Source organism: Thalia democratica, chromosome 2, assembly GCF_965202585.1.
Source record: "Thalia democratica chromosome 2, ktThaDemo2.hap1.1, whole genome shotgun sequence".
Taxonomy (NCBI): domain Eukaryota; kingdom Metazoa; phylum Chordata; class Thaliacea; order Salpida; family Salpidae; genus Thalia; species Thalia democratica.
Window position 1 is genome coordinate 60,744,334 of NC_139166.1, and position 25,044 is coordinate 60,769,377.

General features: G+C 27.8%; 1 protein-coding gene across 1 annotated transcript; it reads right to left on the bottom strand.

Annotated features, from left to right (window-relative positions):
- Nucleotides 1-1,080: 1,080 nt before the first annotated feature.
- Nucleotides 1,081-18,714, bottom strand: LOC145828822 (4-galactosyl-N-acetylglucosaminide 3-alpha-L-fucosyltransferase FUT6-like). Its single transcript, XM_082936576.1, has 9 exons — nt 18,709-18,714; nt 7,099-7,200; nt 6,528-6,623; nt 6,148-6,243; nt 4,890-4,900; nt 4,731-4,844; nt 2,450-2,674; nt 1,967-2,165; nt 1,081-1,425 (listed from the first exon to the last, which is right to left on the bottom strand). The coding sequence occupies exons 1-9, from the start codon at nt 18,712-18,714 to the stop codon at nt 1,081-1,083; spliced, it is 1,194 nt and encodes a 397-aa protein (XP_082792702.1).
- Between the last annotated feature and the right edge of the window lie 6,330 nt (nt 18,715-25,044).

The following is a 25,044-nucleotide window of genomic DNA, read 5'->3' on the forward strand; positions in this document are numbered from 1 at the left end:
AAGATGTGTATACAAATAGTGGTAATTAATAAATAAAGTTAAAACATCTGCTTTGCTCCCATCTTCTTTACTGTTTAAATGTTCAAGAAGTGTGGGGTATATTTTCGTAAAATGTTTTAAGTTATTGCCAATTTGTTCGTTTAAATTTGAAATATGATGTTCATATCACATAAGCTGCTCAATAAAGTCAGAATCACTGTTTCATTTATTTCTAAGGTTTTTTAAGTATAAGTTAACTAAATCAAAAAATTCAAACAATAGTTATACAGTTGTGCACAAAGTGAAAATAGTAACAAATAGACTTTGCAACAGGAGATTGCGAACTAAAGTTTATTTGTTTTGTAATGAGACAGTTTAAACATGTTTTAAAATAGATTGGAGTAACGATTTCACTAAAATATTTTTGACAGTTGTTTTTTAGTTTCTAAAAAAGCTATTTTTTTATCACGGTAACCTGCAAAATACTTTTTTCAAACCATTAATTAATTAAAACAAACATTAATCCTGTCGCTTACTTATAAAGAACTGCCAATTCCTAATTTACAGTAAACAATTTCAATTATCCTTTTTTTTACAAATTAGACAAACAGAAAGCTTTCATTTAAAAAAGCAGTAAAACTGTTTAAATTTTAATATATACTACTTAAGGATTAGAATATCATCTAGTCTGTACATAACATTATTTACTACAAAATGATTTTCAATATTTTTCTAAATACACCTTAGAAGAAACAACTAAAAAAAATTAGACGTATAATATTCAGGTAGGCTCTACTGAAAACAAAACAACGAGCGACAAACATCTCACAAAGCAACACAAGCAATGTAATACTAAAATGAAATTAAAATTTATCCGACAACGTTCGAGGCACAATTCTCCCCTCCCCTACCTCAAACCCCCACCCCCTCAAAACCCCCCCCTCCACCTCAAAACCCCTCCCCCCTCAAAATCCCCCTCCCCCACTTCAAACCCCCCTCCACCTCAAACCCCCCCCCCCCCCCCCCCACCTCAAAACCCCTCCCCCACCTCAAACCCTCCCCCACTTCAAACCCCCTCCCCTACCTCAAACCCCCACCCCCTCAAACCCCCTCCCCCACCTCCAGGCACTCGTCGCTCTCGTCGAACATCCAATCGTGCAGCGACGCGACCACCGCCTCCCCCCCGAACTCCGCCTCCCCGTTGGCGAACTTCTTCCCCCTCCTCAGCTCCTCATCACCCGAAAGCTTCACGCACAGCTCGCACTCGCTGCTGGGCAGGTCGTGGCCGAAAAGGCTCTCCGCGGGCGCCAGCCGCCACTGCAAGTACTCCATGTAGGCGGTGTCGTTCTTGTCCAGGTACTTGACGTGGGCGACCAGCTGGCCCAGGTCGGCGTAGTCGTCGACGAAAATGGCGCTTTTCTTCGGGATCACCGCCTCGTAGCTTTCCTGCGAAAGTGCAGGCGATTAGGTTTGTTGTCTTGAGATGTGTTGGTGTTGTTTGTGTTTAATGATTTTGTCTAAAACTTTATATGCAAGTGATTTAGAAGCATATCAAAAGAGTGTTTGAAAAGAGTTAAGATTTATTGTTAAAGTTAATCGTTTGTTTAGAAAAAATTTTTCGGTTGAATCTTGCTACTTACTCTAGTACATAAAAGAGTAAACTTTAAAGATTAACAAGCAAGAATGTTACGAGAAAATTACCACTAATTCAAAAAACACTATTACAAAAGAATTTAGCTTTTTTTACTAAAAGATACATCTACAAACTAAAATAGAGCTCATTATTTCTTCATTTTTTTAAATGTTTAAAAAAAATTATCTTCTGAATGTTAAGAATTAGCTAGTATTTTTTTAATTTATTAAATTATTTTTCTAATTATTATAGGCTACAAAAGTAAAGAAACATTATTAATCATGAGGTTGACAACTTTTCTAATCAATTCTGAAAGCTAAAACTAATGCGAGTTTGTACTTGAAACGCAAATACCTTGGTTGCGCCGTGCACGATCGGCACCGCGCCGGCCATGAACCCGTTCCTGAACAGCTTCTCGGTGATGTAGTCCTTGCAGCCGTGCGTGTTCTCGAAAGACAGGTAGAACTTGTACTTGCCGATGAAGTCCATCATCTTCTGCCCGGTGTACTGGCTGCGCGGGCTGATCTTCGGAGCTCGCGGGAAGCAGTTTCCTCTGCGTGTTATAATGCATGAATACTCATGCCTTGAGTTGTAGAAATTAATTTGTCGTAAAAAAAAATTAAAACTGATAAACGAACTGAACACTGAAACCTTCTACAAACGTTAAAACATTTTTTTTTGCTATTATCATTAAAGCTTATCTTAAATAAACGCTTTCAAGTTTTTCCAATTGAAAAAATTAAATAATCAAATAAAGCATAAAAAGTGAAAATATTATCTGTTGTAATTTTCCTTTGGTCATTAGCTGTTACGTCAAATTTTGTTTCAAATATTCACCTGCGATCGACTTCCAGCCCCATGTCGACCAGCTTCTGCACCAATTCGAACCGCTTCCGGGCGCCCCCCTTTCCGAGACCGCAGTTCGACACGACCCACGTGACCAGGCCCGTCTTGTTCCGCATCAGCGACTTTAGCCCTTCGCGGGCATCCGGGTGGTCCTCCCTGATCTTCGCTCCCACCTCGGACATCTTCATGTAGGGGAAGTAGGCGCTGCTGTCACGCCTGAGTGAGTACGTTAAAAGGTTGTGTTTAATTGAAAACTTGGTATTAGTTTCAGAGGTTAGGTAAGCCTGTTGAAGTAATTGTGCGGGGTACAGCTCGTGCAAATTGATTAACTAGTAAAGGTGCTGAAGAAAGTAATAAAGCTTGGTTTGAACGATAATTAGTTCAGGAAGAATATACGCTAAAATAATTTTAATGCGAAAAAAATGATAGCCAATCAAATTTGACTGGATAAAACAATAAACATTAATAAGCTTCAAAATAAATTATTATACTATCAACAAAAAAATGAAGCTTATAACGTTTTTTAAATCTTTAACTAAAAACTTGTACATATATTACTTTATTTTCAGTATTTAAATAAACAGTAAGTTTTCAATATCCTAAATTAACAAAGCATTTAATAAAACTGATAAGGTATCATTTTGAAGACTATTTGTTATAATCAAAATAAATCGACTGCTACAAAAACAAACTGTTATATGTCGACGTTACTTATTGGAATTTTGTTTTCATAAAACTACAACTAACCTGTCAACTTAGGTTTAAAAAACTTTAAACAATACATTGTTTATAAATAATGTGTATGATCCTATTTGTCTTCCTTTTTTAGCTGTAAAGTTAATTATTGAAAAGAAAATGTTTCTCCTAGTTTACTAGAAAGTTTAAGATTTGTATAGTTTTCACTTTTCAGTTTCATACTTTCAGTCTAACTTTTTAGGTTAGAAGTAGTTTTATGATTCACTAGCCGAATTTTTGCTTTTTGTGCTTTTATAAAATAAGCATATTAGATTAATACACATAGCTTTTTTTTTGTCGTTACTTTTAAATATCAGCAGTTGGCAACGTTGTCCTAAAACATTATCTATATAAATATATATGTATATATATTAAAGATTTTATAAAAGTTCTGATCGATAGTGCTCGAAAAATTAAATTGGAGTTAAATATTTATCTAATTATATAAAAACAATAGTTTATACAGCTGTTTCATTCATGAAATATAAAATTTTATGTACTCCTCAGTAAGCTTCAGTTTATTACAATAGTAAACGGAAATTTAGATTTTGAAAACTTTTATAATAATTGTGACGTAGTAATGATACAGTTTTGTTGTACAGTCATAAAACAACAAAGCAGTATAAAGGATCCACAGAAAATACTTTCAAACAAAAATACAGAAACCACAAATCATCATTCAACAATATTAACAAAACACATACGACAGAACTAGCGAACTACATATAGAATTTAAAAGAAAACAATACAGACTACAAAGTTAAATGGGAAATATTAAACAGGACAAAATCAAAATTAAATAATAAATTCGGCTGCAAACTTTGTAACTTGGAAAAAAAAAGAAATTGATAAATCAGATAAGAACGTAACACTAAACAAGAAAAGCGAAAGACAAAACATATGCATCCATTATCAAAAATACTTTTTTAACAAAATTAAAACCAACTAAATATTAAAACAAAGTAAATTTTAAACCACAAACACGAGTATAAATAAAAAAAATTTAACAGTCCAAACTTTTTCTTATAGCTTAAAACATTTTTCTAAAATAACCTTTCCAAACTTCCAAATCAGATAAGAACGTAACACTAAACAAGAAAAGCGAAAGACAAAACATATGCATCCATTATCAAAAATACTTTTTTAACAAAATTATAAACAACTAAATATTAAAACAAAGTAAGTTTTAAACCACAATAACGAGAATTAAAAAAAATAACAGTCCAAACTTTTTTCTTATAGCTTAAAACATTTTTCTAAAATAACCTTTCCAAACTTTCCAAAATGCATAAATTAACAACAATAGCGTATTATTTTAAAATCAGCTAACTGTACAATGAACTCTATCATTACTACGTCACAGTTATTATAAAAATTTTCAAAATCTAAATTTCTGTTAACTATTGTAATAAACTGAAGCTTACTGAGGAGTACATAAAGTTTTATATTTCATGAATGAAACAGCTGTATAAACTATTGTTTTTATATAATTAGATATATATATATATATACATATATATACAAATTAAAGTTACACCTTGGTGTCAGCGTCAAGTTGAAATAGCCATCGAATTTCCTCAGGTCAGCATTGTTTCTCCTTATGGTAGCAGGACTCTCCAGAGTCAGGTAGCCGTAATATTGGTCTTGTCGCCTGTGTGTTTGCATTCAATAGAATCGATAAAACTACAATAACTACCTACTCTTTTTCTGTAATAGTGATTTTGTTAGTCAAATAAAGTTAAAAAACGTGAATTATTTTATAATTTTGAAAATTTAAACTTTCTAGATTTATCGTAATTAAGAAAAACGATGAAAAACTATGTTAAAAAGGTTTATGAAGTGTTTTTAAACTTGTTACTTGATTAAATGTTTGTTTTTAATTTTAATGCATAAATAAAAAAATTTTAATGAGATAATTTTTGACTCATGCTTTTCAAAAATAAAGACAAGTTAATGAATGTTTGTTAAAGTATTCTTAAGTTTGAACCTTGGTTTTTTAGGCAGACTGTTTTTTCTAAGTCGACTAAAGTGAAACACAACTGCTTTTGTTTGTTTGTGTTCAATCTACAAAAAAAAACACACACAAATTAGTAAGTACAGTATACAAATTATAAACGCTATTTTTAATGAAATATCAAAGTTAGGACTTGTTGGTGACGGTATACTATCAAAATCCACCCGCGTTCAAAATCCACCCAATATTTTTCTTTATTTATTAGTTTGTTTTATATATGATTTTCATTATTTTTATTTGTTTGTTATTTATTTTTCACTATCACTGTTACCCCTAACCCTTTTCCTCGATCGGTAAGCGGTTTTCAAATTTGACTGGGTGGGTTTTGATCGGGTGGGTTTTGATCGGGTGGATTTTGATCGCAGGTGGACTTTGAACGTGTCCCGTTGGTGATATATTACGAAAATAAGTTTTACTATTCTTGTAAATCAAAATTAATCAAAAAGTTAGAAACGACTTCAAAAACTTGTCAGTTTAAACTTGTAATTTTAGCAAACACACAAATGAATAATTATTTAAATATTACTAAAGTACAACTATTAAAAAGCATACAAGCAGACAACGACAATTTTTTTTTTATATTGCTATAAAAATATACCTAAATTTGTAGTTTAGTGATCGATATTATGTGCAATAAAAAGTTTATCAAAATTATCAACCATTAATATTTTTGACAGAAATTAAATTTTAACTAAATAATTTTACTAGTCAGCAATATAACAGTTTTAAAACAAAAGAAAAACTTGATTTTTCTCCAATATTTTGCTGTTACTCTTTAAATTAAGTCTTTTTTAGTGTTTTAGATATCTAAGTGAAATACCTATAATTTCAAAAACCTCACTAAAATACTCGGTAAACAAATGAAGCTTTAGCAAAACAGAAGGAAAACAATTGTACTATTCTAAGTTTTTAATCAGTAAATTTACAAACACAAACTAACAACGCTACGGTCGTCTGTTACTAGGCAACCACCGCATTCGGGGGACAGTAACTGGTGTTTCCGTTCGCCCCAAGGTCGGTACCAGTACAGTATGTTCTGAAGGGTTTAATTAATATTATCATATTAGTTTTAACTTTATTATAAATTACAGTATGAAAAAAAAATGAGTAATCATTTTTGCTCATGTAGAAAATTAAGTAGTGTCAGTTTTTTTTTTATTTAAAGGCTTTGCATAATGTTAACACTAAAAATAAAGTAATCAGAATTGTTGATGAGCGAATGACTTTCATTTTTTTATGACTAAAATTTTTCAAATTGTAAATATTACAGATAAAGTGTAGTTTAACAAAAAATGATAAAAAAATATAAAAATAAGTAACTATTTGAGAGCTCCCTTTTTCTTTTTTGTTGTCATAATCATTATCTTCATCTTTTGGTCTATAAACCTGCTTTACTTTCCGGCTTTCCATGTTTACCTGAAAAACATTAGTTTCGCTCAAGAGAGTTTAAAACAAGCTTGTTTTTTTATTTTGGTTAATAATTTTGTTTTGGTTAGTTTCAACTTTTATCAAGGCAGCTTTTTAGTTTACGGGTCAAATTTACCAAATAATAAATGCGAGCTGTGAGATAAAATTAAAAATGTTTTAAAACAAAAATTTTAATAAAATATTTATCTGTAAATACAATTGTAATGTTTAATTATCAAATTTGGAGCACATTTAAAAATAAAATTTTATTAAAAAGCTAAATAGTGCTTGATCTTTGACGAGGTGTTATCAAACTAAAATACTCGTCACTCGATTAATATTTATGTTTTCGTGTCGGATCCGGTCAGACGGTCACAAATCGCCCACCACTAGCTTTTTTTGTTAAAATTCGATGACAAATTTTGACTTACTTTGTGGCTTTATATGTTCTAATGCTGATAAGGAAGTCTAATAGAATACAAACTTTTTCTGCTGCTTTCTTGTTTTGACGTTTTTCAAAATTTTCAATTTCAACTACTCGAGGTAATACGTTCAAGTCGAAGTTTTCACTATTGTTTTCTAAAACCTATTGAAAAAAACTTGTTTTTATAAAAAAAAAATATCATTAAAGTTTTTACTTTTTATTGTTTTAAAAACTTGTATAGTAATGTATAAAAGTACAAATTTTGTTAAATTAACATTCTATAAAGAAATACTCGTATTGTGAACAATCTATTTTTAACAACTATTTGCCATACTTGTTTATATTTCAGATTTTCAACATTTTCTATTGCGGGTATCACTTTTGGTTGATGAACTTTACTTTGTTTGTTGTTTCTGAGTTTTTCCTAAGATTGCATAATATGAATCATTATTTTAACTAATTTTTATGAAAGTTCTAAAAAAGTTAGAGCGTAGTATAGCGTTATGTGTTTTTTGTACAATTTAAAGTTTGTAAGTCTAACAGCTTTTATAAATTTATGAGAGACATACTGAACTTTAAGAGCTGAAAAAAGCTGTTTTAAATAACTTTGTTACTTTCCATGCCTTTAATTATAAATCTAAAGTTTTAATGAAATTTTATGAAATTAAAAATGTCGTTTTTTTGAATTAGCTTTATAAAATTTTACTATGACAGTTTTTTATTTTTTGAAAAGTCTAAGAAAAAATAAAACCGTGTTTACATTTGCTGAGATTTTTTAAATAAATTGAATTATATTCTATAACAAAAATTAATGATTTACATTAATTTGAATATAACAATATAACTGAAAACTAAATAACATAAAGCGTTATCTTTAGCGAAAACTTTCGAAAAATATACAAAAAGACAAAGTTTTTCAAATCACGCTAAGCTAGTATGACTCTGTGTTATATGATTAAGTTAAACAAAATTTTAACTCGATAAATGACTTTTTTTAAAGACGCTTTGCAAGGTAGAGTACAACAAGCTTGCGTATCTCACCACTATGTCAGTTTGATGAGTCTAATAAAGAAGAATTGGAATACAAAACTATAATATTTACGTATATTATTTCAAGTTTGTGTTTTTTAAGTATTAGTTAAAGAGTTTTACGGGTTTAGACTATACAATTAAAAGTATGTAAGACTAGCAATTTTAATAACTTTACAAGATACATACTTAATTTTAGAAGTTTTATAAAACTAAAAGTTAAAAAAAGTATTTAATCTGTCATAATTAAAACAACTTATTGTAAATTTCAGAAAATGCTTTTAGATAAAGTTATCTTAAGTTGAAATACATACAACTTTAATATTTTCATCCGGTTGTTTATTTATTGAAAAATTTAAGAAAAAAAATACAGTTCTTAAATTTGGTGTGGTCCACTTAAAACTAATTAAATGTTGTAAATACAATAAATAAAAGTTATTAAAGTTGTTTAAAAAATAAAATTAGACATTTCAATTTCGAGAAAATTTTTAATTTCAAACAAATAGTTACTTTGAGGCTTAAAAGTTTTTATTTTTTATGAACTATGTAGAACGAGAGTTTATAAAATGGTGCGATATAATTTCGCCTATTTAAATTAAATGTTCTGAAACTTGAAAACCAATTTAGGAAATAGAATAGTAGCGTAAACATAGTTAGTTGTAATAAATTTGTAAAAAAACACTTTAGCTTTTTTAATTACACTTATAATAATACATATGTACACTAGAACAAGTAGTATTTTAAAATTTAAAAGAAAAGAATTTTGTTTTAAAGTATCCAAACAACTTTAATTACTATCTTTCAAACCTGTTTGTTTGCAAGCTCTTTTATTTTTTCTACATTTTGTTGTTCAATTTGTAGCTTTTTATTGTTTCCAAAATTTATCTGTTAATACTTTGTTTAATAATTACGTTTCTTATATTTTCAAACTTCTTGTAATTTATTTAAAAAGTTATTAATAGAATATGTTCTATACTTTAAGTGTATATTTTTTATAAATGTTTTAAGTATTGACTTTAATGCTACATTCAAATATGCTCAAAAAAAGTAAAGGTGGCTAAAGTCAATAACTAATGTAAATTTTAAAACTTTGCATCATACAAATAAATTATTACTCTGATTTTCTGTGTTTATACCTTTTTATAACATAATCTAATTATTTTTAAAATTTAATTTAAACAAAATTGACTTACTAACTATTGCTACTAGTATGTTTTGTAAAGTTAACAATAAAGAACTTTTTTGATCATACTAAGCTAATATTTGTTTCTGTTTTTCAGATGATTAATTTAAACAATAGTTTAAGCTGTTGTAGTGATATTTTTAAAACATGTTTTTTTTGTTTGTACAAAAAAACTAGATATTAAATACTTTGGAAAGTTTAAATAGCTACCTTGTTTAAAAAATTCTTTGTTACTTTTTTAACTATTTGTAAAGTAAATTTTTAAACTAAATTAAAACCATGTATAAATATTGTAATATACACGTGTTCGTAGGTCAGATAGAATAGTTTACACAAATATTCAAAACCTTTTGTTTTTCTAGCTTTTTATACTTTTCTAGTCGAAACAACATGTTGGGTTGATGATTGCTTCTTTGTTTTTCATTTTCGAATATTTTCTGGTAAATTTACAAAATTTTAGTCACGATTTTTCCAATTGATATGTTTTAAAAACTTTTACAAGAAATATATAGTTTTAGTTTAAAAATTCTCAAATTAATTGCAAAAAACTGAAAATTTTTGCATCATGTAGGCTTAGTTTTTTTTAGTAAAACGGTTGTTTAAAAACCATCTTTAAAAGTGTTTATTGTTCTATCTTAGAGATTTAATCTATCAAGTTTAAGTATAATTTATTATTTTACTATGTTATCAGAATGATTAGTTTATCCGAAAGTATATACTTGTGTTAAATATTGTTAAAAATTTGTATCGTAAACTTGTATATTAAATCAAATAAACGGTAATGTAGAAAAAGTTTAACGAGACAAATTAAGTAAAAAAAATTATAAGCTTTTGTTTTATATTTATGAAAAAAACTTTTAAAAAAGAAATATGTTTGTATTACATTTATAATTACAGAGTTTTTTGTATCTTAAAGTATCTATACAGTTTTATCAACTATTTCTTTAGCTGTTCTAGTTTTTGTATCCGAAATAAGATTTTTTGTAGTATAGTTTGTATTTCTTAAAGTTTTTCAAAACTGGCCTAAAAATATTTGTTATTATTATACTGATATTAGTTATAAAGTTATAGTCGCAATAGATGACTAGAAAATGATAGTTATAAAACGTACTATATTATTTCACTTAAGTATAGTACTTTTTACATAATATGATAAAATATAAGGATGTAATTACTTACTCGCTTTACTTACATGTGCTTATCAAAACAAAATTTTGTTAAAATTCATTACTTTATTTGAAAACTTTAAACTGTCAAGCTATATATTAGTTTATTATATAATATTAGTTTTGTTTACACAAAGGCATCGACGTTTCACCCAAATGGGACGTTATATCAATATAGTTTAATTAAAAATAATAAAAAATGTTGTAAAACTTAAAGATGGGCTTGAATAACTGCATTGTATGAAAACTAAGTTAAACACCACTTGTTGCTTTCCGTTTTAAAAGTAAGCCAATTAGTAATTATATGCTGTATTTTTGTAAACTTGCACACGTAAATTAAAAAATAGAAATCAAACATTAATTTTACCTTTTCTTTTGCTCGATTTTTATACTTTTTTAGACGAGATAACTTGTAAGGTTGACTTATTTGTATTTCTTCATGGTTTTCAAAACTTTCCTACAAAAGTAATTTGTTTGATACTTATTTTATAATGTCAACAATTAATTTATGTTTTTACTTGAATTAAGAACTTTTTTTGATGTTTGCTATAAGGTTATATTTGAAAATCTAAGTATAGATACGTAAAATAACTATTTAAACTACTAATTCAAAACTAAAATCATAAAATAAAGATTTTTATTTTTTAAATTGTATTTTTATAATTTAAACATGATAGAATTAGAAATGTTCTTAAATGTTTATAACTCGAATAGATATGTTTAAAGATATCAACTTGAACTGTTGAAAATTATCGCTTTTGATATGTAGTTTTTGTACATGTGTTTAACTTTAAAAGCATATTGACAAGCTATCATAAAGAAAACAGTCAAGTTTAGGAAACAGTTTTTTAAGTGGGTGTGAACGAAAAACTTGAAGCTTACTAAAAAAATCTTAACATTGCGTATTTTTCTTAATAACTCTTACCTCATTAACCTGAAGTTTGTAGTTTTCCAACAGTAGAATTGCAATCACAAATAAGTTGAAACAAATTAGTATCTTGAACTGAAATCTTGTACAGTTTTGGAATAAATTCATTGAAAGTTATAAAAGTAAGCCTCTACTAATCGAAAAATACTATTTTGTATGCTTTTGAAATATAAAGATTAATTTGTTTATACTTTTGCTTATTACTTATAGCGAACCAATGTAAAAAAAAAGATTAGACAATCAGAAGTTAAAACAATTTTAAAGAAAACATGAACAAAATACTTAAAAACATAATAATATGAAAATAATGTATAAAAGAATATGTTTTTTCTTTGTTGTTATACTAAAACGTTTTTTTTTTTTTTATATATCAATGAAACTGTTGTTGTTCCTATATTGAATCTTAAAATAATAAAGACATTATATAACTAGTAAATATCTGTGATTATAACTATATAGTATATAATAGTATAGATGATAACTTAAAAAAAAATCAAAAAATTGTTTTACCTTTGAAACAATTTAAAGATCAGTTTTACTTAAACAACTATGAACATGAACTAAACAAAAATCCGAAAGAAAAGTATCGAAAATTTTAACATAGAACTAAGAGTATTTTTTATGTAAAAAGCAAACTGAAGTTCAAAACCATTTTCATACTTTTAAACCCTCTTTGCTTTAAATAAATGCAGTTTTGTAACATATACCACTTATCTTTAACTTATTAACTACTTTATTTGTATAAAAACACTTACATTATAATATTGTTTACAAAATCAAAAAAAAAAGATGAAAATTATGTACTTTAGTCTTTTAATTTAAACACTAATAAAAAAAAAAACCAAAAGTTGCCATACTAAAAAGCTATAAACTTTTATACTTGAAAACAACAAACGAAACAAAACAAAATTAAATTTAACTTTAAACTGTAACAATCTTAGTTAAATAAAGTATAATTATATATATGTTTTGAATCTACTTTTTACAACTACAATTTTTTATTTCAAATGAACAGTAAAAAATTATAAAAGTAAGTTTTTGGAAATCTAGCTAACTAGTACAAGCAAAAATGATTAATAGCCATTTCCTGAAGACAATTAAAAGTTTTGAAGTTCGTTAAATAGTTAATCTTGAAACATTTAATTACAACTTTTATTTTTTTGATAGTTAAAGTTTAAACAAAGCTAGTTTGGTTAATTTTTTTGTTCTTTTTTCATTTTAAATAAAAGTATGTTTAAAACATCGAAAAAAAGACATTATATTACTTAAAACACTACAGTATATGCACCCATAAACTATTATTATTATTCATCCTCTAAGTCAAAAACAACACAAATTACCCCATTAGTTTCTTTTTTACCAGCATTATGTGGTTGTTTCAAAATAAAAAAGAAATATTCGAAATAAAATATGCGTTTTCTCATCAGATAATCAATTTTTCCTTTATCTTTGAGAAGGTTATTGTTTGCCTTGTTTTAGTTTTGTGACAGGATTTATATACCGAATATAAACCTAAATCAGTTGAGAAGACTGTCAATTTTTTGTTTATGATTTTTCTACGGTACCAATAACATAAAAACCAAAAAGTAGTTTTGATAAATCTACAAATTAAAAATGGTGTATTAACAATATAAAATAGTGTTAAAATAACTTAAACATTATTTAATAATTACTTTAAGATTACTTCAACTTAAACATTACAGTATACTGCAACACTATAGGTATACATTTATCACATCACAATTGGCCTGTAGTATAACGATGTCTACTACTAACACATAAAAGTAGCACAAAACATAAATTAGTCTACAACTATCTCTTTACAGTAGTCCGCAACATTTTAGTGCTACAACTATTATATCACATTTTTTTTAATACTTAAGAAATTGACCTTTTAAAAATTTCTATAAAAGTGCGAGCACTTACATGAGTTTTCTTACAATAACTAGAAAACGGATGATACCGACGTATGTTCAGAAATATATTTGATAGCTTTCATACAACTAAAAAATTTCTGCCCCTTAAAAATACTTAAGGAAATTGCATGTGAACAAAATGAAATATAATTATAGTTATTTTTTAGAAGTTATATAATTTTATTTTTGGTCATACCACAATAAAAACAATTTCAATTTGTTCTGCTAGTCTAAGCTTTCCGACAGTACCTTCAAAATGGCTGAAATCGACCTAACATAAGAGATATATGCAATAGCATCAATGCAACTTAAAAAGTTCAACACCTTAAGAATACTTAAGGATTACTACAACGATCACAATAAAATAAATTATATCTCTATTAGTTTACAACTATTACATCACAGTTGCCCTGCAATATAAATTTCCTCGAAACATTTTGTAATCTACAACATTTTACAGTAACCCACAACAATTTTAGAGCTACAACTATTACATCACGATCGCTCTAATAATTTAGTAATTAATCTTTGACAATACTAAAAAAAAGTGTTAGCACTTTAATAAGTAGTCCTACAATACTTTCAAAACGGCTGGAATCACTTAACTTTAAAGATATATCTAACAAAATAAAAAATGCCAAAGTATACTTTTAGAAGTACTATAAATGTTATTTCTAGCCACACGACAATAGAAAAATCTTAAACGTTTACTAAGAGTCTCAGTTTTCTGACTATACCTTCAAAACAGCTTAACTTTAGAGAAATATGCAATATAATGAATGTAACCAAAAAATGCTGCATCTTAAGATTATTTAAGGAAATGGTACATTAATATAATAAAGCAGTGTTAAATAAATTGTTAGAAGTTTCATTATTGTTATTTCTGGTCACACGACATTGATTACATGACAATTCGAATTCGGACAACTCAAATTCCGACAATTCTTAAAAAAATGTTTAAAAGACTTTATCTCGAAAAGTGATTCAAATTTTGAAAAATTAAAAAATATATCTGTAGATTTTATAAAAATCTAAGTTCCACTTTTTTTTTGCGAAATCTTAAATACTTTTTAAGATATTTTAAAATTACTAAAAATAACTATATTTTGTACTTTATTTAAGCTACATCTCACAAAAATTTTTTGTTTTGCAAAAAGAAAAAATGGCTTGTAGATATTAATAGGACCTACATATGTTTATTGTGTATTTGACAAATATACATTACTTTTTTAGTTGTGGCCTTTTCAATTTTTCTAAACAAGTTTAATTTTTGGAGTTTTAATTGTCCGAATTTGAATAGTCGTGAACCCCACAAAGTTTGAAAAAAACTAAATTTTTGCTAAGAGTTTCAGCTTTCCGTCGATACATTTAACACGGCTGAAATCGACCTTACTTCAGAGATATATGCAATGGGGACTTGTCAAATATGCACGAAGACATTTTTACACAAAGGGACATTTTTGCTCGAAGACACTTTTGCACAGGAGTAATAAAATATATATACAAAATTAAAGTAATTAAAATAAGAAAAATTAAATTAAATCAATAAAAACAAATGAAAAACATAAAAATTTACCGACCGAGGGTTTTGGTAAGGGTTAAGAGTAAAGGTTAAAAAAAATATTAATGAAAAAAAAAAGGCAGTTTAACAACAAATGAAAAATACATTACCTAACCATCAAAAAGAAAAAAAAATGTTACCGACCGAAGGTAAGGGTTAGGGGTAACAGTGATAGTAGAAAAAAAAACAACAAAAAAACTTTTTTTTTTTAATCAAAAGATTTCATAACCTGCAAAAGTGTATTCGTGCAGAAAAATATCCTCGTACAAAATTGACGCCGTGCAGAAATGTTTTCGTGCAAAAGTGAACCTTCGTAAAATGCTATAAGTAATACCTCACGGTTATTTTACTACTTAAAAATCAACCTTTGAAAAAACTCTCTAAAAGTGTGAGCATTTTTGCGTTAGTTGTCTTACAATATATTCAAAACGGCCGAAATGATATAAATTCAGAGATATAATTTATAGCATGAATACAACTAAAGAAATCCTGTACCTAAAAAAATTGTAAATAACCCCAAATAAAATAGTGACAAAGTAAAATTTTTAAAGTTATATAAGTACTATTCTAGTGTTGGCTGGGCAACTGTTACGTGATAGTTGTAGGTCAATGGTGTTGCAGTTTACTGTGACGTGATAGTTTTAGTATCCTTAAAATTCAGTATTTTTAAAGTTGTATTCATACTATTGCATATATCTCTAAAATTACGTCGATTTAGCTGTTTTGAAGTCAATTTCGGAATGCTGAGACTTTTAGCAACAATTTAAGATGCTTTTCATTGTTGTACGACGTTAAATGAAAAATATAAAACTTTTAAGAGTTTACTTTAACAATATCATTTTTTGTTTGTATACAATTACCTAAGTGTCCTTAATGTGCATTTTTTTTTAGTTTCAATCACGCTAATAAAAATATCTCTGACGTCTAATCATTTTAAGCCTTTTTGAAGGTAACGTAAGACAAATCATGAAAATTCAGAAACTTTGGTAGAGTTTTGTCAAAGCTTAATTTCTTAAGTTTTAAAACAAATGTAATGTGATAGTTGTGGCTCTAAAATGTTGCGGACTACTGTAAAGTGATAGTTGTAGACTACGTAATGTTTAGGGCAACTATGGTGTGATAGTTGTAGATCTATAGTGTTGCAGTCTACTGTGATTATAGTTGTAGTAATCCTCAAGTGTCCTTAAGGTGCAGCTTTTTGGTAATTGCATTCATGCTGATGCATATATCTCTAAAATCAGGTCAATTCCAGCCGATTTTAAGGTACTTATGGACAGTATAGACTCTTAGCAACAATTTGAGTTGTAGTTTATTGTAGTGTGACCAAAAGTTACAACTATGAAACTTCTAAAGTATAATCTAACACTGTTATATTCTGTTCGTATACGATTTTCTAAAGTATTTTTAAGGTGCTGTATATTTTAGTTGCAATCTTGCTATTGCATATGTCACTGAAATTACGTAGATTTCAGTTGTTTCAAAAGAAACTTTGGAAGTTTTAGACTCTTAGTAACATGCTTTTTTATCTTGTGAACAAAATTTACTATTTTACAACTTCTAAAAGTTTACTTTACCACTATTTAATTTTGTTAACTTACGATTTCTTGAATATCCTTAAGGCATAGAAATTTTTGTTGTATTTATACAATTAAATGTATCTCTGAAGTTAATACATTTTGCCGATTTGAAGTGAACTTAAGTCAACTCATGAAAGGCTAACATTTTTTTACAGTTTTGTCAAATATTGATTTCTCAGGTTTTAAGATATATGTGATGTAATAGTTTTACTTCTGAAATGCTACAGACTACTGTAAAGTGATAGTTGTCGATAGAGAATGTTTCGGGCTCCAGTTATCTGATAGTTTTAGACATCATTATATTGCACGACAACTGTAATGTAATGAATGTAGATCCAAAGAGATGAAGTCTACTGTGATGTGATAGTTTTAGTAATCTATAAGTATCCTTAAAGTGTAGAATTTTTTTAGTTACAACCAAGCTATTACATATATAACTTGAAATATGACGATTTCAGCCGTTTTGAAGGAACCGTTTGAAAGCTTAGTCTCCTAGCAATAATTTTAGATATCTTTAGTTGTAATTTTACAAAAAACAATAATTAGTAAGTCTGACAATAAAGGATTAGTTAGGTCGGTTTTAGCCGTTTTTAAAATACTACGGAAAGCTATGACTGTCAGCAATAATTTTAGATGTTTTTCCCTGTTCCATGGCGAGAAATAACAAATATATAACTTTTAAAAGTTTACTCTAAAGCTAATATATTTTACTAGAATACGATTTCCTTAAGGTTCTTAGTTTATGCTAATAAAGGTTACCCTTAAGTTGGGGTAATGTTAGCCTTTTTGAAGCTAGCGTAAGACAACTCATGTAAGTGCTGATACTTTTATAGATCTTTGTCGTATATTTACTTCTTAAGTTTTAAAACGTAAGTGATTTAATAGTTGTAGCTCTAAAAAGATGCGACTACTGCAAAGTGAAAGCTGTAAATTAAGTAACGTTTCGTGCTAATGTTATGTGTTGGTTGTAGATATCGTTATATTGCAGCGCAGCTGTGGTGCTATAGTTTTAAGTCCATAATGTTTTAATCTACCCTGATGTAATAGTTGTTGTAGTCCTAAAAAGCAAAACTTTTAGAAACAATTCGAGATGTTTTTAATTGTCGTGTGAAAAGTAATTATACTTATAGAATTTTTAACTACTAGAATTTATTTTTAAACAATTTTATATTTTATTAATATACAGTCTGTCCATATTTTATTAAAATACAGTATATTAGTATTTGCAGTTTGAAGGTACTGTCGGGAAGCTGAGACTTGTAGCAACAGTTTAAGATACTTTACATTGTCGAATGATAAAATATAACAATTATACAGCTTCTACAAATTTACTTTTACACTATTATGTTTTGAAAATATACAATTTTATTCAGTATTTTTTAGGTGCCACATTTTCTTAGTTGCATTCATGCTAATAAATATATCTCTGACGTTAGGTCATTCTTAGACGTTGTGAAGGTACTATCGGGAAGCTGAGACTTAAACCAACAACTTAAGATGCTTTTCATTGTCGTATGACAAGAAAAAACAAATATATAACTTCTAAATTTACTTAACACTATCATATTTTGTTAAAATACGATTTCCTTCAGTATCCTAAAGATGCAGCAGTTTTTTATTTGCATTCATGGTACTAAACATATCTCTGATGTTAGGTGATTTTTGATGTTTTGAAGGTAACGTAAGACAACTCATGATACTGCAAACACTTTTATGAAGTCAATTTCTTCAGCTTTAAAAGAAAGGTGATGTGCTAGCTGTAGCTCTAAAATGTTGTGGAGTACTGTAAAGTGATAGTTGTAGACTAAGTAATACTTTGGGTTATTATTATGTGTTAGTTGTAGACATAGTTAAATTTCATGGTTACTGTGATGCTATAGTTGTACATCCAAAGTGTAGTAATCTACTGTGATTCGATAGCTTTAGTAATCCTTAAGATGCATCGTTATGTACTTACATTCATGCTACTAAATATGTTTTTGAAGCTAGGCAATTAAGCCGTTTTGAAGGTACCGTAAGACAAATCATAAAACGCTCACACTTTTACAGAATTTTGTAAAAAACTCCTTTTGTAAGTTTTGGAACAAATGTGATGCACTAATTGTAGATCTAAAATGTTACGACTACTGTCAAGTGATAGTTGTAGACTACGTAATGTGTTGAGCTATTGTTATGTGTTAATGTTAGATACTGTAGTATTGCAAGGCAATTGTGATGTGATAGTTGTAGATCCATAGTGTTACAGTCTTCTGTAATGTAATAGCTGTCGTAATACTTAAGTATTCTTAAGGTGCATCATTGTGTACTTACATTCATGTTATTGCATTTATCTCTGTAATAAAGTAAACATCCGTTTGAAAGGTACCTCCGGAAAGATAAAACTCTCAGTAACAATTAAGATGATTTTCATTGTTATATGACCAGAAATGACAATTGTAAAATTTATAAAACTTTGCTTTAACAGTCTTATATTTGGTTAATATACGATTTCATTGAGTGTCCTTAAGGTGAATCATTTTAGTTGTATTTACTTTACTATATCATTGAAGATTGGTTTATTTTAGCCGTTTTGAAAGTACCGTCGGTTAACTGTGACTCTTACCAACAATTTAAATACTTTTCATTGCTGTATGACCACTACATTAATATAACTTTTAAAAGTTACTTTGACACTGTTGTATATTGTAAATATATGATATCCATTATTATCCTTAAGGTGCATCATTTTTTAGTTGCATTCCTTCTAATAAATAAATCTCTTAAGTTAAGTCATTATAGCCGTTTTAAAAATAACGTAAAACAAGTCATAAAATATTCAAGCTTTTATAGTATATTCTAAAAGGTCGGTTTCTTAAGTGTTTAAACAAATGTGATGTATTAGTTGTAGCTCTAAAATGTTGCGAATACTGTAATGTGATAGTTGCAAACTACGTAATGTATCGGGCTACTGTTATTTGTTAATTGTGGACATCCTGATATTTTATGGTTACTGTGATGTTATAGTTGAGATCTATAGTGTTGCATTCTTCAGCGACGTGATTGTTGTAGTAAACCTAAAGTATTCTAATGTGCAGCATTTGTTCAGTTGCATTCATGTTAGTGCACATATCTCTGAAGTTATGTCGACTTTAGCTGTTTTGAATGTACCGTCGGAAAGCTAAGAGTCTCAGCAACATTTTAAAATACTTTTTATTGTCGTACGACCAGATATTGAATTTATATCACTTTTAAGTATTCGTATTAAAATATTGTATTTTTTGTTACACGATTTTCTTGAGTACTCTTAAGGTACAGTACTTTGTTAGTTGCACCCATGCTATTTCATATATCTTTAAAGTTAGGTTATTTTGTTTGAAGTTACAGTCAGAAAGCTGCGGTAATCTCTTAGCAAGATTTTAAGATTTCACTATGTCGTGCAATCAGAAATAGCAACAAATTGACTTCTAAAAGTTTACGATTTTCTGAAGTTTCTCTATGAACAGCAATTTTTGTGTTGCATTCATGCTATTGAATACATCCCTGGGATTTCAGTCGATTTCAGTCGTGTTGAGTCGTGTTGAGGGCAGAGTTGGTAAAATGCTAATAGTTACTACGGTAATTCAGCAATGAAGCGTATAAACTTTGGTTTGTTTTAAGTTAGTAATTTCACGCTCGAGTAAACAAAGCAGAGCTTTTTAACATGTCTGGTTGAGGGTCTTGGGTAAAAGCTAATTTTTTTACTAACATTGTGAAATGCTTTTCATGTTTAAGCAACTTAAATCAAAAATGTTTTGATCTCCAAAAGTTATAACTTAAATCTTGACAGATATGAAAACTTTCGCAATATAGATGATAAATTTATACAAAAATTGAACTAAATAGTTAAAATAAAATTAAACATAACCTAAAAAAAAGTATGATATCATTATTAAGAAAGTTTTTGAACTAAAAAGAGTTAAAAGTAGGGTATTTGGTCAAATAAAGTTTTCTCTACAGCCGGAAAACTTACACAGATAAATATTTTTATATTTTTCATAACATACTAAATGTAGCATGTAGAGAAAAAGATTGTTTGTTAATAAATTCACTAATTTAAATATGTTTAAGTGTGTATAAATAATGATTTATAAGTATAATCATAACACCTTTTTTACTAAGTTTTTATTGAAAATAAATGTTTAACTGAAAATACATACGTTTTTGATATTTTTACTATAGATAAAAGTTTTTGCTTATGTTTTTTAAAGGTCTAATAAAATGATTAACTGAGGTAAGTCTAAATTTAATTTTAAGATGTGTTTTTTTTTGTAGTTGTTTTAATGTTGTAACATTTTTAAAATTAATGTGATTTTGTTTGTACAGTTTAGTTATTGCTTTATTTTAGTAGCATTCTTTAAATTTATATTTTGTTGCTTACCTATTTTATAGGAACTTTTTTTTTGAAGCCTGTAACACCCTTATCTTAAATAGTGTAATTAAATTAATAAAGTGTTGTATTATTTTGTAAGAGAATGTGTTGTTTAAAATTTAAACCTTAAATTTAAACTACCATTAATAATTATCAACATTTTAAATTTACTTTTCGAAATTGTTTGGTAACTGATATGGCTTTTAGTCTTATAATAAACTATGAGCTTAAAACATATATGAAACTAATAATAATCTATGAAAAATTACGAAACCGGTAAAGGTTGTTCTTGGTCGTGTGGTAAAGTTCATTATTTATAAGCAAGTCATAAAGTAATAACTTACTTAGATAATAAATTTAGAACTAGAATTTTGCATTTTCTTCTAATAATTTATTAAAGTTTATTTCTTTATCTGAACTTAATTAAACATTTAATAAGAATTAAAAAAAATATAGTTAACTTCAAATTAGTGGTTCATTAGTTGCAAAACAAGTAAACTTTCGCATTAAAGAAAATTGTTTTACATGTGGACAATGGACATTGTCACAAAAACACAATGTGCGGAACTTAAGACTATTTCAATAAAGTTTTACGTTGGTACTTCTTTATTTTTTCCATAAATCTTTAAGTTAAAAAGGTTTACCAAAAATGATAAAAAATTACGTCAAAAAAAAGCTGAACAGAGTACAAACTCATCAGACTAAAAAATGTTAGTTATACTTTCTAAAATAAAAGAATTTTATTACATCAGTTTAGTCATTTAGATAGTAAAGAAATTTCAAAAAAGCTACAAACTTACTCTAACAAAAATGTAAACTGTTTAGTTTTGATAAAATTTTGAGGCTTTTTTTTTCTTTAATCTGTCGTGTAGGTCAAAAAAAAATTAAAAAAATATTTTTGTCAAGGCTACTTATAGGCATTGTGTGAGTAAAATATATATGCGGTTTTCACAAGCAATTTAAATTAAATTCTAATAATTTTAATTTCTAACTCTACCTAATAGACTGTTTCAGAACTGCCCGTTTTATAGTTGTTATTACATTTTTTATATAAGAATTTTCTAGACAGAATTAAAAAATTATTTATTAAGATTTATGAAACATTTTATTTTGCTAAGCAAGTTAGTAATAAAACACGTTTGCTAAATTTTAATTACAATTTAAAATTGAGCTAAAACTTATTAAAATATTTTTACCCAAGTTATATTAAATTTATCCTCAAAAATAGACTGTTTAAATTAAAAGCTTATAAAAAAAAAAATATGTTAAAGAAGTAAAAACATAACGTACTTACCAAATGTGTTTATAATAGTTTTCTTGTACTAAAAACGAATCAAGCTAAAATACTTATTAAACATACTATTTTTTTTTAATTACTTAATTTGTTAAACTAATTGTAAACAATTTACTAAAAACTAAATGTTAGTATTACTTATTACAGTACAGTTAATTTTTAACAATTACTACAATTAATAGCAAATTAAAAGTTTGCATAATATAAAAACTAAAAAGAATTTTTTTCAATACAGTTTGAAAATATAAGTGGTACCTTTTATTACGAAAAATACAGTTAACATTAATTATAATGTGTTGAAATTTACACAATATAGACATTTGATTTTTTATTGTTTGTTATATTAAGTTAACAAAAAACACTTAATAACGAGCACTTATATACAGGCTGACATGAAATTTTTTTTTCCTTTTCTTGAATTTTATTTTAAAATAGATCAGTTAATTTGGTATGGAGTTTACTGTAGAGTGATAGTATTTTTAGTTAGGATTTTTATTTCTTCTTGTAATTTGCACCAAGTATTTTGTTCTAAAATAAGAACATCTCAGGCATTAGTGTGTTTTTTCAGGTTTATATAATGGGTATGGAAAATTGAATCTGTGTAGTAGCATGAAGTTGACAAAAATTATTTCTTCAAAATTAACACAAAATATTTAGTTTTGTTTATACCTAAACTATTGTCATAAACAGCAAATTATACAACGTCCTTTAATTTTTTTTTTCATTGGAGTAACACAATTTTAATGTGGAAGAAACTTCGATGATAAAATTTAAAACATATCTCGGTTCTTAATTACACTAACTTTCTACTTTAAGCTAAGTAAGATGTAGTTAAAAAAATTGCAAAAACATTAGTTATTTCATTACTTTTTCTAACTGTAATATGAATTCAACAGTATTTGGTAAATAAACAAAAGATGATGCAATTTTGACAGGAAACAAAATATTATAATTTTAAATGTTTATTATTTGAAAACACTTTTTAAGCTTTGTGTTTGAAGAATAATATCAAATGAGTTAAGAATTTTAAAATGTTAAGAAATATAAATTGTTTGATACTTAAACTTATTAGTTAAACAATCACTTTTGTTACACAAAAACAGTATGAAATTAGTCAAACCAACATACTTATAAACATCTTATGACAAAGATTTGCAAGCTTGTTTAGAAAACAGAACTATTGTAACAGAACAACTATCTTATACATTCTAAAAAACAATTATGTTAACAAACAAACAAAATAAATCAGTAGTTTCTTATATTAGTTTTTTTATTTCAATTAAAACTAGTAATAGGTAAATAGTGAGCTGTCAATGATTTATTCTATTAAAAGTTTGTAAATTTTTTTAACGTTTTAAGCTTAAGTTTGTAGTTTACAATTAGATAGTTGCTTGTTGAATTTTTTTTAGATTTTTCTGCAATAATTATTAGTGATAGAGGTATATAACTTAAGCATACTTAAAACTATAAGTTTTTTGTTTTATCATGCCTTATTAAAAACAATTAGATTACTTTTTTTTAGTCGCTGTCAAGACAAATGAAGTGAGCGAATCAAAAACTTAACATAGTTCTCTAGATTTAAATCAAAATGAATATGTTTAAATAAATGACATGAATAAATATTTTCAATTAAAAAACAATTATTTCACTTTAAATGTCTTTGTTTTTAAAATGTAAGTTTATCAAGTAATTTTAGTAAACAATAAAAAATCTTAAAAACCTTTTTAACTCGGTTTTTTTAATATAATGTCGTCACTAAAATAAAATTTTACTCAAAAACAGTAACATGTACTACTAGATAAAACTAATTAAACTAAGGTATAAAAACCTTACTAAAACAAGTTTACAATACAAACAACAGACACTTTTTTAGAAGACTGTAAAGATTCTACTGACTATAAACGTAACATTTTTTTTTAAATTTTTGGTGGCATTACAATCTATCTAAAATTTAATATAAAAACGGTAATACATATTGCGATTTAATATACAACATATGCAATATTTAACATTAAATTTTTTTCAGAAAATTCTAAAGGCCATGAACGTTGCAAAATTGATTTTATTTTTCTCCTGCTTGCTGGCGCCCACACGCGGATACAACAGTCACGACGAGAGCAAAGAAATAATGTTCGAAGGAGTGGCTTGCGTGCCGTTCACGTTCCGCGTCAACTACCGGTTCGACTGGAGAGACTTCGGAGAGGCCAAGGCAACCGCCAGGCTTGAAACCGCGCCGAACAAGGCCGGCGTCGACGAGTGCAAGAGGATAACTGGACGCGCGGCGGAGCAAAGGGGCAAGGTGGGCCACTTCAGGCTGGAGAGGACGAAGCTGCTGTACAACAGGATCTCGGACACCGTCACTTCGCTGAGCTACCCGACGGCGAGGTGCGTGAAGCGCAAGGGCGCGTGCGCATCGGCCTCGGTGGTGATCACTTTCGACGTCGAGGCGGTCAGGAGCAAGCGTCGCCTGCTGAAGCTCACCGGTTACTTTTGCTCCGTCCTGGTCGAGAGCGCAGAAATGCACAGTGTGTCTTTGGATTACGAACAGCAATTTTGGGTTGAAAAAGGCAATTTGAAGAAGTTTCAACGCGAACCAAAACAAAACGAAGGTTTAAGTATTGAAGAGCAAGTTTTGATTGAACAAAAAAACTTGAACCCACCTCACAGCCAAAAAGACAAAGAAGTTTTAAGCAATGAAGAGCTACGTTCTCTTGAAGAAAATTATTTGGAACAGCAACAAGAAGAGAAACGTCAAAACCACAAACAAGAAAAAGCTCGCACGCGGGTTTCTAGAAGCGCTCAGAGAGTGACTAAAAACATTAAAAAGCTTTCCAAAGTTATAAACACTTTTAAAAATTCATCAGTTCTACAGTTCGAAAACAGCATATCAAAATTAAAAATTAATCAGACGAAAATGAAAATATCAAAAGTGACATCGAAAAAAATTTGCACCGTCAAGTACGAA